This window comes from Pteropus vampyrus, unplaced genomic scaffold (genome assembly GCF_000151845.1).
Source record: "Pteropus vampyrus isolate Shadow unplaced genomic scaffold, Pvam_2.0 Scaffold463, whole genome shotgun sequence".
In the NCBI taxonomy this organism is placed as follows: Eukaryota; Metazoa; Chordata; class Mammalia; order Chiroptera; family Pteropodidae; genus Pteropus; species Pteropus vampyrus.
The window spans coordinates 939,447-954,617 of record NW_011889244.1 but is presented as its reverse complement, the minus strand read 5'-3'; the positions used below and the strand labels follow the sequence as shown (position 1 = coordinate 954,617).

Below are 15,171 nucleotides of genomic sequence, written 5' to 3'. Positions count from 1 at the left end.
TCTGAACTGATGGGAGCAAGACCCCATTTTCCTTTGTCTGGTACCGATGACAAGGTCCTCCAGGGAGTGGCCATTTCAGGCTGTTGTTTCTCTACCATTGTCACATTTATCTGCTTGTACAATGGGAAACTTGTGTGGCCAGTACCCTTCACATTTTAGTCTGTCCCAAGAATGAATGAACCCCACTCCACCCCAACTCTAGCTTCTGCACCAAGTGACGTGGAGGCGCATGGCTAGAAGATAGTCAGCAAAATGTTCAGCGCTGATGGGAAATAAAATATGGCCTAAATGTAGCAAACAATTCCCTTCTATCCAGAAACGTGATTTGAATTTCTCATACATCATTATTAAATCACATGTAGAGATCATTTTTTGCAATAATATAATTTAGAACAGCAGTTTCCAACTTTTTGGTCTCAAGACCCCATTACACAATAACATAATCTTGACTGGCCATTTTATATTTTATATGTTTTTACATATAAACATGTTTATGTATATATGTATATGTATGTGTATACGTATATGTATGTGTATATATATATATATATATATGTATGTGTATATATAAAAAAATATAATCTAGACTAAACTCCTTTATATTTTAAAAATCATTGAGGACCTTGGGTACCTCCTGCAAGAATACTGGGAAACCTCAGGGGTCCTCAGAGCACATTCCTAAAGCTCTTAACCTCTTAAGGCTGAAAGTAAACAGTATACATTTAATTCAATAAATATTATCACACAAAGATATTATAATAAATATAAAATAATTTAAAATGAATGTAGAAGTGATGAGAAACTATCAATATATGTGTAAACTATGCTAGGTACTTGATATGGAGGCTTTTTTTTAAGGTTCTAAATTGATTTTCCCTTTATGACAAATCTCTTCCCTTCTCTCTCATTAGCAGAGGAAACATAAAATGTTTATGTTATGTTCTCTGAGCTGATTTATGTTCTCTGTAATGTTCTCTGAGCTTATTTATTCATATTGTGTCCCCAGGCCCAACGTGGTCCCTGGCTTGCAGGATACCCATGTTGCCCCTTCCTGTCCACTCGCCACCTTTCTCTCTCCTACTGTCTGCCCTGGGGACTCCCCTGTTGGGACCACATCAAAAGTTGCCCTGACCTGTGGTGTTCATCTGGGTTTGGCCAATGGGGAGCCCCAATCAGAGACAGGAAAAAGGAAAGAAGTGAGGTGATTAATTAATCCCCTGGCTCCTCCCTGTGAGGTTACATTCGGCTATCTGTCCTTTCATGGGAGCTGACTGCTCCCCTCCAGGCTCCTTCTCTACGCAACTCTCCTTGCAGTTTCTAGCAGCCTCTTCCTCTCCCATCTGTTGGACCCAGCAATGGCGCTGGGCCTACTATGCCCTCTGGCTCCCCACGTACCACTTGCACCTTTGTAAGTCATTTCTTTGTAAATAAACCTTCCTTGAATTCTAATTTGAAGGAGCCATCAGGTTTCTGATGGTGCTCTGACTGGTACACATTAATAATTGCCTATTGGTTTTTGAAAAAATTTTAAATATCTGCTTTTATCCAGTTATTCATACTTTTAAAATATTTTTCTTTAGGTAACTCCTTTAATTATTTTCATTACCTTTTAATTTCAAGCCAGAGCTGTTGTTGTACAGAATCTGTTTAATTCCTTTCCTTCTTACTGCCCCCAACTATGTAAAAATCTTTCCAAAAGATGTTCCCTCCCTAATTCAGAAAGTCAAGGCCATTACTACAGAAGGTGATTTTGAGAGGAATTTCAGGCCCAGAAGCCGTATTACTTAAAACTTTGTGGCTGGCTGTTAATCTTCACAGTCTTCACGAACATTATTTTGGAGTCATTCACATCTGAAATAGGTCTCAGTGAGGTTAAATGAGCTGTCACTATTATTCAAGCAAAGCTAGAGAGAGCTACAGAGAACATCAAGGCAGCTTGAAACACCGGGAAAAAATTCTGAGGCCGTAACTGAGATTCCTTCTGCCTGTTCTCTCTGTTGTTCTGCTTCAGCCCTTGGATTCCTGCTTCTGGGCTATGAATCCAGCTGCATGTTTAGAAAGCTAGTGCCTCCTCTGTGACGCCTGGAAACTATTAGATATCTTTGCTGGCTTCAGGGTCTAGTGCCTCTTTGCTTCCTGTATCAACCTTTCGCAGTCTGCACTCTCTACCCCCAACCTATGTTTTATGTGAAGTCGGTAGACTGGATACTAGATCATCCCTGTGGGCCGCACAGTTTCACTCTAAAGAGGTGAAAGTGGAAACCTGACCCTGCCCACAGCCTGGTCAGCTCACAAAGCCCTCTGGTAGCAGGAGCCGGGCTCTGTTTCCCCTCTTCCCTTTTCTACTCACAGTCCTTCTCCCCAGCGGCTCTGGATGGGAGCTATGAGAAAGGGACAGAGAGTTGTCACCCTCCATAATTAGCCAGACAGGCAGGGCTGCAATATCACCACGTGGCAGTGCTCTTGCACCTAATACATTATTCACGCTCCCCCCCAAGTCATCCGTTGTCATGTTCAAAATAGGTTATTCACACTGAGGCTGCTGGAGGTGAAAATTTCACAGCAATGGCAACAAATGCAAGTGCTTTGTTTAAGCAAATCTCCAAAGAGAGTGGCCTCTCCAAGCAATCCCGTTAAATATCTTTCACTGAATCTCCATTATGTTTTCATAGCAGCAGCAGGAAGAGGCTGTGAAAGCTGTCTGCTGCCAGCATCAGGGCTGAAGGACAGATGGCCTTATCTGTTTCACTGACCCTCCCTCAGAGAACCTCAAGGGGCTACTTGAGGAAGATAAACTGAACATCTGCTCTCAAATATTCTCTGTACCCAAGACAGTTGCCAAGTCAGAATGAGGATATCACCACTGGGCACTGGCCTTTCTGAGAAGGGCCTCTCAGTCCGGGGTGCGGCATTCAAAAAGGAATTCAAGTTCAATAGCTGGAGGCCGCGTGCCCTTGTGTTTTAGATCCTAATTCACAGACACGTAGACTCTTCGCCACTTAGAGTACACAAGCCTTCTTGATGGCACTAACATCCAACTCAAGTGCCTGGTAGAATGCAAATATTTGACTGGCTGTTTCAGTGTTTCGAGAGTTACTGGCATGTTAATATGTTCTTTTAATGGTTTTTGAGGATACAAAAGACTATCTTACAGGAGGAAGAACAATTTTCCCTAGGATTAGAATGAAGAGAGGTGATTGAACACATCACTTGGGGGATCTAAGTTAAAATATGAACAAATGTGCTGACTGCTAGCTCTTGACTCTTGAGTGCATGTGTGAGTGAGGGAGGCCGATACATCTCCCCACGGAAGAGAAAAAAGAGATGGAGTTTAGCAAAGGTATTGACCCCTTGCCTACTTTGACCCCTTTTAGTCTGTGAGGACTAAAAACCTCTTCAGGTTTCTTCCAGCTGAGAGGCTATGGATGTACAGCCTTGGAGCAAAAGAGCAAGACATACAAGCATTTTAACTTGGTGAGCACAGCACCAAAGACAGGAAGCCACATGAAGATGGAGAGCTCGTGGATGCATTTCCACAATTATCATGCTTATCATAATAGTGCTCCCAAAGATATCAAGCTCTCTCCTTCAAATACTCATCTCCAAGAAGCTTGCCCAGATTATCCAACCCTCCCCTCTGATCTTTTCTTTCATCTCCCTTCAGTGCTTCTGAGAAGTTTGCACTGCATTCATGAACTCCTGGCTTGATGGAACAGCCCATATAGGTTATATAGCCCAATCCCTATAAGCCGGAGATATATCTCTAGATAATTTTCCCTTATGTATATGGTGCTTTATCGTCAACATTTCAACAGATACTTCCTGAGTGCCCACTATTCAGGTTACTTGGAGTAGGACTTCATGAAGTCATCCACTATTTATGGCTGCACTACATACTTAACTATACCAAGGTGGACTCCTGTTTCCCCACAGCTGTGGTACTTCTCCCTGTCCCAAACCGCCTCCTCCAGCAGCCTTCCTCATCTCAGCGAAGAACAGCATCACCCTTCCTGATGCTCAGGCCAAGTCTCTGGAGTCACCCTCAGTGACTCTTTGCCCCTCACCTCAAGAATCTAATCAGTGTCAAGTCTGGTGACGTCTCCACCAGTACTGGATTATTGCAGTACTGTCCTATCTGGCCTCCCTGCTTTTGCCCTTTATGCTCCATCTTTATTTCCAAGACAACAGTCAGAATGATCCTTTGGAAAAGCAAGTCAGATGATGTCACTTTGCTCAACACCCACCAGTGCTCCCATAGAACAAACATTTAAATCCTTACAACAGCCTGTAAGGCTTTACAAGCTCTGGAACCCCAGAAACCTCTCAGAGCTCATCTTCTACAGCTCTCTGCTGTGCTGACATTGTGCTGCTCTCACACTGGCCTTTTCGCTTTTTCTGGAACATTCTCCTGCAGACATCCAGGTCAGACCTGCAGCTCCTTGAAGCCTCTGGGCATTTAACAGTAAAGCCTTCCCTGACCACTGTGCTCTATCATCTCACCCTGCACTTAATTTTTCTCTTTAACACTTTTCTATCTGACACATCACACTTTTACTTGTTTGGCTACTGTCTGTCTCCTTCCACTGCAATATAACTTCACAAGGGCTAGAGCTTTGTTATTTCACTGCTGATCCCAAGAGCTGAACAGAACTGAATATAGTCAATAATATTTTAGTTACTATGTATGCTGTCACATGGATACTGGATTTATCAGGGTGATCACTTTATAAGTTATATTAATGTCTAATCACTATGTTATACACATGAAGCTAATATACTATTGTATGCCAACTGTAATTGAAAAATAAAAAAAATTTAAATACAAAATAAAACATATGAAAAATAAAAGAACTCTGTAAAGTGGTGCTGGGGGAAGCAGTAACTATTGTGTGTTTACTGCAAGTATTTACCCAGAAAGTTGGTTTTGTATACTGTTAAAAATCCTGTTAAAGATCTTATTCTGTTCCTCCAGCATTCCTGACCAAGGTAAGGGGATTCTTTCCAACAGCAAACTGCCATAACGTATGTTATTCTTTAATAGTTAATGAATTTTCAGAGGGAGACCAGATTGGTGAAAGCAATAAAACATGGGTAGGAAATAACATACTTATTCTGTGCCAAGCAATGGGGTTATACTGAGACCTGCCTTGGTCACATGATAGAGATCACATTTGTTAATTCATGAGCCAGTTGTACCTCTATGTTCTCAGGAAAGCATTTGAAGTGAGCAGTCTCAATAGCTGTGCTCTTATCAGCTTGTGTCTTTGTTAATCACAGGGCAGGAGCAGAAAGGGGGGGAATTGTATAGACTTGGGAGGCTGGGACAGCTGAGAAAATCCCAGTTAAATAATAGCTGACATTTATACAGTAAGCCCTTAATGGTTTTCCATTATCTCATTATCTCCTTTAACTTTATAGTAACTTTTCTGAGGAGGTGACCACCATCATCATTTTCATCATGTCACCATCACCATCCTCACTATCAGCACTGTTATTATCACCACCGCCACCCCACCATCACCATCATCTTCATCACATCACCATCACCAACACCCTATCGTTATCACCATCACCACCACCACTACCACTCCATTCTCATAAGCATCACCATAATTGTCATCATCTCCATGTAGAAGATGGAAAGTGAATCTTCTGAAAAGTTAGGTAACTTGCCTAAAGTCAAATTACTAATAAGTTGAACTAGGTCTTTTGAGTCCAAAATTTTTTGTTCTTTCTACTATGCCACCTTCTCTCAGTTTGGAAGTCTGAATGGTAAAAATCAAAGATTTAAAAACAACAGAAGCTTTAGAATTTTTGTATACAAAGTGCTTAGTATAGTACTGTGGCCAGATGAGGGTTTGGCCCTTCGTCAGATGCTGTTTGCACAGCAAGCATATATTTTTTTACTCAGATAGTAGAGTGCAGATCATTCAAAATAGCATCATTTTCTGAAAAAGCTTTTTATCATGCTTTATTTTAAGATTTAATTAAAAAAAAATTTTTTTTTTAGGCGAGGCAGCCCTTGGTTGACCTCACAGATTGCAAGGACCTTGTCAGCTTACAATCCCTTATTTTTTATTTTTTACGCCTGTAGCACCTGGTCTTCCTAGGTGGTCTCCCATCTAAGTACTAACCAGGCCCGACCCTGCTTAGCTTCCGAGATCAGACAGTATCAGGCTTATAAAGAGTGGCATGGCTGTAGACTATATTAAGATTTAAATTTCGAATTTATTTTTTAGTTTTTAGAGATGCTAATGGAGATTAATAGGAGATTGAGGCATACCCCACCCCAAAGATATCCTTGGTACCCCACAGCCTATAAACCAGATGTTGAAGGAGAAAACTTCGTTTTTTTCTAACATTGCAGTCATGTAATTTATCCAAAAGTGGTTAATAGCGCCTTCCACAAATCATTCCTGCACATTTGATTCTTTGACATATTGTTCTTCAAATACCATTTTATCAATTCATTGTGCTGTTATAAATAGGAAGAAAAATCCCACCATAAAAAATGTTTTCATATCTACTCTCTCTCAGAGTATCTTAAATGCTGATTTATAGAGGAAAAAAATAATTATATTCAACTGCTCAGCCAGCTGACTCAGTTTGTGATCTGAAAGTCTAGTTATCTTCTCCATGTTTCTTCGCTCATTCTTACACTGAAAGGACAGTTTTAGAATGAAGTCAAGAGGGAGAGGGGACCAGCTGGTCTTCCCCCTTGCTGTTTGAATTGTATGATATATATTTAAACATTTAACTCCCAATGATCCAAAAACTTAGAGGGAACAATCGTAGTGAAAAGATGGCCCCATAACTTCATCATTTTCCAGAAGGTAGCAATTTGTTCTTTCTCTTTATTTGATTTAGAAACAATTATTTCCTAGAGTTAAACTGCATAATACAGCAGATAAATACCCTCAAGATCTTTCTTATGTTTATTAGGTTACCTGTTAATGAAAATCTTTACAAATCTTGACACACTGCTTTCTCTCTCCCTCAGTTGGGAAAACAAACACCTCACCCCTCCAAAAGTTCACATTTTCCTCACTTGTACATTTTAAGGCCCAAAATTTTTACTTTGTATCTATCATTGTAAGTTGAAGCATGAAAAAACATAAAATATAGAAAGTCCACATGTGAAAGAATGATGATCATATAAATTATTAATTTGCTTTTTGGAGTAAAACTGGTTGTTATACCTGCCTTCTGATTGTCTTACCAGCATAGGCCAAAATCTTTCTCTTAAAAATACCTAAAAACAATTAAGTAGATTGTTCTTTTATTCCTGAAGAGAAATTCTAGATGACTGATGAAATATGCTCTCTCTACACAACACAAAGTGAAGTGGTTTTTCAGCTTAAACAACCTGGCTTGGCTATTGACAAGAATCAAACATTTCAGATTCTGGACAAACCTTCCTTCATTTTGGATGTACTTATGCTATAGAATCATCAGCTAGTCAGCTGGGCACATCCACATTCCAACCCTCCCCGCCACTCCGATATTAGCCCCCAGTACAGCTGGGAACACACTGAATGTTGAGAAAGTAAATGAATGTTCAGTATCCCACTAGCGTCTGCATTTATGGTTTCACTTTCTTCTTTCTATTTTTACTTGCTAATTAGTACTAGTCACTATTGTTTTATTCCTTTCTAACTCTTCTCTGCCTTTCTTCTGGTACTTGAAATAGTCATTTCAATTTGACTCAGCTAATACCTTTTCCTTCTTTAAAATCTCTTCTGAAATCAACTGCATTGTAAACATCTTTGTTAAACATCACAGCTGTTTGGCAAATAATTAATAGGCAAAATTTAGCCATCCAAAAATAAATGAGAAGTTGAATAAGCTGACACTTGCTAAGCACAATAGAACATGTGAGGCGTGGTTAACTGAATCAATCATATCTCCTTAAATGAATATGTTGACTTGAGTAAGTGAAATGACTTCTATCAAGGAGGAAAGGCAATACTTCAAATTTCTTTCTCTGTTTTGGTCATAACAACTACCTATTTCTTTTTCTGTAAAAAAATTGTTTTGCCCCACATACAGTGGATATGTATTTACTTTTACTTTTCAACTCAAGTCCTATAGAAAACATACTCAAGTATGTCACATACCATTCCTAAAAAGACTTTGCTGGCTGTTCATAGACATATTAAATAAACATTTTAAATTATTTATTTGTAATATTGAGCCCCTTTTGGCTTTGGCCTGATCTAAATAGGTCACTGTGAGGTCACCAGAGGCCATAAATCGGGGTGGATTGGTGGCTAAGAGCCCACATAGCTTTAGTGCAATGTGCTATTTTAGTTTGTGTCCCTGAAATGACACCATCTCTTTGGCACCAGCCAAAGAAGGCTTCCTAGGCATGTATGGGAAGCGACTGTTTCGCAGTAATCCAAGGCAGAGGTCACACAGGCATGAATTACTGTGTGTGTGGCGGGGGGGAGGGGGCGGGGGAAGGGTCTGTGTCTGCTCTCAGACCCTGTGATGAAGAAAGCAGAGAAAATGATTCCCAATCAAAGCATTTATCCAGGAGTCCAGGGGGTAGAAATTGATCTAAGCAACTTTGGCAAACTGTGAAAGCAGAGTAGTCAACTCTTTTCAATCCAGGAACCAGGGTAGCCTCTTGCTGCTTCTAGTCTAATTTTGTTACTTGGGTCCACTTGAGACCCCAGATATGGATGTTTTTGAGAAAAGTTCAACATAGATAAATAACAATTATTATATCCATATGATGTAAAATGTAGCATAATCAAGCAAGAAGCTCCATCTTTCTCTAGCCAAAGTGCACACACTTTTAATACTTTTTCCAGAGGATATGACTTAATCAGTCTGAACTTTCAGGATTTATTGCTTTTATATATAAGCTTAATTTAATCTTATCCTTCTTTCTTTCTTTTTTCTTTTAATTTTGGCAAGGGCAAATGCAATTCAGAAAACAACATCAAATTATACCAGACTACAACAGATTGCATAATTGTTTACCTATTTTTAAAAAACCTACCTTGGCCTCATAAACAGTCTACACAGAAAGACAGAAAGTGGGCATCTACTTTACTTACAATTCTTTTTTTTTTTTTTTTTTGATAAATCTTGCAATTGCTCTCTCTGAGTTGAAATTCCCTTTGAAAAAGAAAAATTGCTAATTTACTTGGCTTGGGGAAAGGAGAGGGTTTTGGTTCAGAGTGAGCAGCATTTTTTCCAAACACCTGTTGGTCTCTTTAAGAGCAACAAGCAGCTGACGATTGAGGGGACTTCTTTTTGCCAGTTCATTTCATCTGCGAGAGTTCTCCTTTGAGAAGGTTGAAACGACTTTCCTAGACACAGTGATCCAGGGTAGAAGACGTGTTCTCATGCTAGACTGTACTATACCAGCTCAGGAGAACATTCAAAGATCTGGTAAAGCTGTGCAGTTTCCTGTGGTCTTGCTAGAAGAGAGATCTTAAAAGGCATGTGAATGTCCGGGGGGTATATGAGACTGTGAACTTGGGGTGTTTTAATAATTTTAATCATTGCACATGACAACAGATTACTGAACAGTCCTGAAAATGGAGGCAGCGAGGACATATGGTTCTAAGGGAAGAAGTAATTGCAGCTTTAATCTCTTAGGCCAAGGAGTAATTTTGGCCTCCAGACTAACAACTGACCACCACCTGGGGAACCGTTTCTTCTCACACAGGAATTCTGTTCTGTTCTTAATAGCTGACCAAGGGCTTTTTTTCTTTTTTCTATTATTATTATCATCATCATAATTATTATAATTATCATTACTATTATTATCCATCCAGCTATTTCGACAAACAGATACCAGACTAGCTGTCAAGAAGGCATATGACAAAACAGATGAAAGCTCTTTAATTTGATAAGTTTGAAACAACAATGGGAAAGGAGCCTCTAATTCTAGCTTACTGTTTTTTCAAGACCTTGGTAATCAAATCAATCATTTCCCTGAGAAAGAATAAAGTGTACCTAATAGTAACCATTTTCTAACCGACATGATGATGTTGGTGTTGTTTGGAAAGCAAACCTGAGGTGGTGGTGGTGGTGGTGGTGGTGGTGGTGGTGTGTGTGTGTGTGTGTGTGTGTTCATTAGCGTGAGAGAGGAGGGGAGGGGGCAGGGGAGGAAGGCAGGGAGGGAGGAGGCGTAAATATTGGGGTTTCTGGTGGGTAAATGGATGACTGAATGCTGGCTCTCCCTCTCTCTCTAACCATATACAACTCTCTCCTACAACAAAAGCAAAGTTACGCAGCAATCCTTTTTCATTCTGTGAACCTTAACATTTTCTTTAACCGCAGAAAACAATAGCTGAAGCAAACAGGATCTCAGAAGGCAGTTAAAAATTATGTTGTGAGCATGACTCATTTGGTTCCTCCCCAGAGCTTTATGTGGTCCATAAATCTAAATGTATTTATTTTTACTTCTAACCAAATGGACCTAAATTCTAAATCTGTTCCTTTAGGTGAAAATGGTCCTTTAAGAATGTGTCCATTGCAAGGAAATATGGTTGCCTTAGAAACAAGCTCCTGGGCATTTTCCTTCCTTTATGTTAAAGGAAACTCACTGTACCAAAAGCTTTCAGCTTTTTAGGCATATGCTAAATGAGCTGAAAGCATGGATGACACCTAGAGCGAGCATGAATTCCTCTAGGTAGATGCAATCACTGTGCAGAAAGGATTAAGTAAGAATGCTGGAGGTTGAACAATGAGATTTTAGAGAATGTATACTCAAGCCTCTTGTTTTCAGTGATGAAGCCCAAAGAGGTTGAATGACTGTGCGAGATCCTACAGCCATGTAACAGCTGATTCGAGGCTACGGTCCAGGCTGCTAACTTCTCCAGGGCTGTTTCCACCCCATTAGACCTCTGAAAAGTTGTTTCTGAACTGAAGCTTTGTAAATAAGTCCTAGTTTGAATATACTAGGTTAACTAGACATGAAAAAACTGTGCTGAATCTCCGTTATACTTCACTTTCCAACCTGTTCTATAAAGCCATTTTTGTGACTACATAATAGGAATTAATATTTGTTGAGGGCTTACCATGTTCAAGGTAAAGCACTTTCCCTGTAACAACATTTAATCCACATGCTTCCCTGTGAGATTTGGACTCCATTTTATAGGTGAGTAAACTGAGGCACAGAGAGGTTAAAGTCACTCTGCTCAAAGTCACAGAGTGAATTAAACGGCAAAGCCTAGGCAGTACAACGCCAGACATGAAACTCTTGACTGCCGCCCCACACAGAGCTTGCCTAGAGTGAAGCACCCCTGGACAAGCTTTCATATGAACCGTCAAACGTAAGCCACGACTCTGAAAACCTAATACAAAAACAGGGATGTTGGATGTACAAGGATTCTCTAATTTTTGAAGATTAAGATAATCAGTCCGGAAAGAATACATCACGTCACATGTGAAGTGCAATGCAAATTATTAGGAATCTATTATGAAGTTAATCTGTACAACCCATCAGGTCTTGCTGTCCCATGTCACCACTGAGGAAACTCAGGTTTAGTTTAGCAAGTTAAATAACTCGCTTAAGTTGCTTAGGTAGTACGAAGCAAAATGAGAATTTGAATTTGAATCTTGTCTGTCTCCCAACTTGACTCTTCACCATGCCTGCTGAAGTTGAAACAATCACCATAATACTCATCATGAATGCTCAGGACACCCAGGCTCAACAAGTCTACTCAGTGGTGGTCTGACCTCTGCAGGGTGGGGCGCACACAATCCATAATGCGAGCATCATCAGTTTATAGGTGGCGCTCTTTAGCGCCCTCGCCAGAATTAAAAGAGAAAAACCCCTCCGGGGAAGGAAATGTGGCTTGGGCATTTTGGAGGCCCTAGTTGTGAACATTTTTTAAGTCACGAAGGGAGTAAATATCTAAATATTTTTAACCAGAGAAAACACCTTCAAGCAGAAGTAGAAGCAGAACAACAGAGCTAAGTCAAACTTCAGGTGGTTCTAAATACCCGTCATCGGAGTAAAGCAACAGACTGAGAATTTCGCAAACAGCAATGAAGCCCAAGTAGATTGTCTTCAAACTGATTTAAATTGTGATAAAAACCCAAATTATGGTTTTAAATATTTCTAAAGCTAGAACAAAATAGTAGAAAGACAGATATCAAAATGTTAAAAGTAGTTTCATCCTAGAAGATTAGATTGCAAGAAGTCTTATAATGCTATACTCTTCAAATTTTCTTCAGTGAACTTGTATTACTTGGGTAATCTCCCCAAATTTACTAGTTCTCCTTAAAAAATTATTTGATAGAGTTTAAAAAAAAATTACTAGATACAGCTTCTTATGGAAAACAACTGAATTATGAGGTAGGTCCCTGAGTCCAGATTACTGTTTATTCAGACAGTTTCAAATTCTAAAAAAACTCTTGCTGTGGGCCAATTTCATAGGCAGCATTTGAAGGAGACAGATGTAGATTACTAGATTAGCCATTTAAAACTGCAACCCTTAGAGCCAGTTTTCACTCTACCGGTCTACCTGTGGAAGAGCAGTGAACTAAGAAGGAAAACCAGGTGGTGCTGGTGGGCGTCAGAAGCTAGCTCAGCCGCAGCACTCCCACCTGGGGGAAAAGGAAAAGAGAGAGGCAGGGAGAGCTGGGGTCTGAGGAGGAGTGAGAGAGATGTAAAGGGGGAGACATGGGCACTATAGATCAAAGTAATAGGTTTCCATGGGGGACCACTCCGACCCATCTGTCCATTTGCTACCCTAGCAACCCTCCTGTGCGCGTCCCTTACGGTGCTAGACAATAACACAGAAGAGGAATAAGGAAAGATTTAGTACTATATTCTAACCTAAACTCAACCTTTATTTAGTCATGACAAAAAAAAAAAAAGTATATGGGGGAACCATTCCACTCCCTTGACCCTCTCTCTGCCTTATATTCCTTGGGTGCCTAGATTGAGATCTGCCACCACCATTTCATCCAAAATGCATCCAAAGTCCTCAAGTCATTGCCCCAAACTGGCAAAAGTTTCCAGTAGTGTCAGCGCTTAACAAAGCAGAACAGAATGGCTCCTGCCAGAAACGTGTTTACCTTCACCAAAAACATCATCCTCTTCATCGACCAAGAGCTCCTTGGGGTCCAGAGACTGCATCTTGGGTAGGGCAGGCGCCGTGCGGCAGTGGCAGCGGCTTCCAGTTGCAGCCCGGGCCAGCCCAGAAGCAGCCCCTGCGGTCCCAGCTGCTACACTGCCCCCAGGGCGGTTTCCTTCCCCGGTTGCCTAAACCCTGGGGAGGGCAGCTTCCGCCTCTGCCCTGAGAAGGCAGCTTCATTCATATGAATAGGCTTCAGGAGCCTTTTGAATTGTGCATTCCAGGTGGGATTGTTCTCACCACTGAGAAGGAATTTTTCTGGAAGGGGGCTGCAGATCTGGTGGGATCCAAACAGATATCGCTCAAAGGCTGAGTGCAATGAATTGTTTTAAAGTTACAACTTTCAAATTATTTTAAAGAGGAAAGTGGGCTTTTAGCTTTCTTATGAATCTGAACACAATGGGTCGTGTCGAAAGAGGGGGGCCGTTCACATTTCTCCTATCTTGGTTTAGCTTCAGTGACAGTTCATCTGAAAGAACGGCAAGCCGCTCTGCTAACCCAGTGTCAGCACTGGGAGAGACAGAGCTTTCATTTCACTCAGTCATAGTTACCTTTTTCCGTTAAAGCCTCTTGCATTTGAGGATTAGAAACTTGACAACACTTAAACCAAATTTAACACACATCTAGGCTCTTACTGGCTCAGTTAAATCTATGGCCAATAAATAGATAACTAATTTGGCTCAAATAACTTCCATTTCACAACATTTACTCAGTTGGAGTCTTCAGACTTCATCACTAGAGGAGAAAGCTGCAAACGTAATTCAACAGGCAGAGGAAAGAGTAGCCACTGAGTTTCCGTGAGTACTTGGGCGGGCGTCGCTGTACCCAGCTGCCCCAGGTGTGCTGAGCTCTGCATGGCTGTTGAAACACAAATCTCCGAGTAATGCTGCAGCTTCGTTTGGAGGTTTCCCGGCGCTCTCTGTTGTGTTGTAGACCTCTCAGGCAGCCGGGAGCTCGGAAAACGCAAGTGGAGATGGTGGTAGGGAGCCGTTGACCCAAGATGTTTACTTCTGGTGACTTTATTTACTGAGTAGGTTTTAAAAAATATATGTTAATATGTTTTAAACATATTTTCTTTATTTTTTAGAGCAGGTTTAGGTTCACAGCAAAATTGAGTGGAAGGTGCAGAGGTTTCGCATATATCCCCAACCCCCACACAGGCAGAGCCTCCCCCGTTAGCAGCATCCCCGTCAGAGTGGCACATCTGTTACAACCGATAAACCTACATTACACGTCATTATCACCCAGAGTCCATACTTTAACTTAAGGTTCACTCTTGGTGTTGTACACTCTATGTGTTTTGACAACTATATGATGACACGTATCTACTATTATAGTATCATAAAAAGTAGTTTTAATGCCCTAAAAATCCTGTTCTCTGCCTATTCATCTGACCCCAAACCCCTGGCAACCACTGATCTTATTGTCTCCATAGTTTTGCCTTTTCTAGAATGTCATATATTTGGAATTATAGAGAAGGTAGACTTTTCAGATTAGCATCTTTCACTTAGTAATATGTATTTATGGTTCCAGCATGTCTTTTCATGACTTGAAAACTAGTTCCTTTTTAAAGCTGAATAACATTCCATTGTTTGGATGTACACAGTTTATTTATCCATTCTCCTACTGAAGGACATCTGAGTTGCTTCCAAGTTTTGGCAATTACAAATAAAGCTGCCATAAACATCTGTGTGCAATTTTTTGTGTGACATAAGTTTTCAACTCCTTTGGGCCAATACCAAGCAGCACAGTTGCTAAGTCGTGTCCTAGGAGTATGTTAGGTTTTGTAAGAAACCACCAAGCTGTCTTTCAAAGTACCATTTTGCATTCCCACCAGCAATGAAAGAGAGTTCCTGTTGCTCCACATCCTTGCCAGCATTTAGTGTTGTCAGTGTTCTGGATTTTGGACATTCCAATAGGTTTATGGTGGTGTCTCATTGTATTAGCGAGAGCTTTCCAAGAGCCTCCTGGTTCTACTCTCTAAGCTAAGAACCTGTCCCCTCCTCCTTTACCTGCACCCTAGAATCTACACCTGCTTCTTCCAGGGGAGAGTATGAAAAAAGGG

At 40.7% G+C, this 15,171-nt stretch overlaps 1 protein-coding gene and 1 pseudogene across 3 annotated transcripts in view; both read right to left on the bottom strand.

The window, feature by feature from the left end:
* Nucleotides 1–13,157, bottom strand: part of RIPOR2 (RHO family interacting cell polarization regulator 2) — a 102,977-nt gene extending 89,820 nt beyond the window's left edge. For all 3 annotated transcript variants that reach the window (XM_023524438.1, XM_011382166.2, XM_023524437.1), the window contains exon 1: nt 13,048–13,157. In XM_023524438.1, coding sequence (XP_023380206.1) covers nt 13,048–13,108 — 61 coding nt within the window. In that variant the 5' untranslated portion in view covers nt 13,109–13,157. The remainder of the gene's footprint in view (nt 1–13,047) is intronic.
* On the bottom strand, nt 6,086–6,204 carry LOC111732508 (annotated as a pseudogene).
* Nucleotides 13,158–15,171: the final 2,014 nt, after the last annotated feature.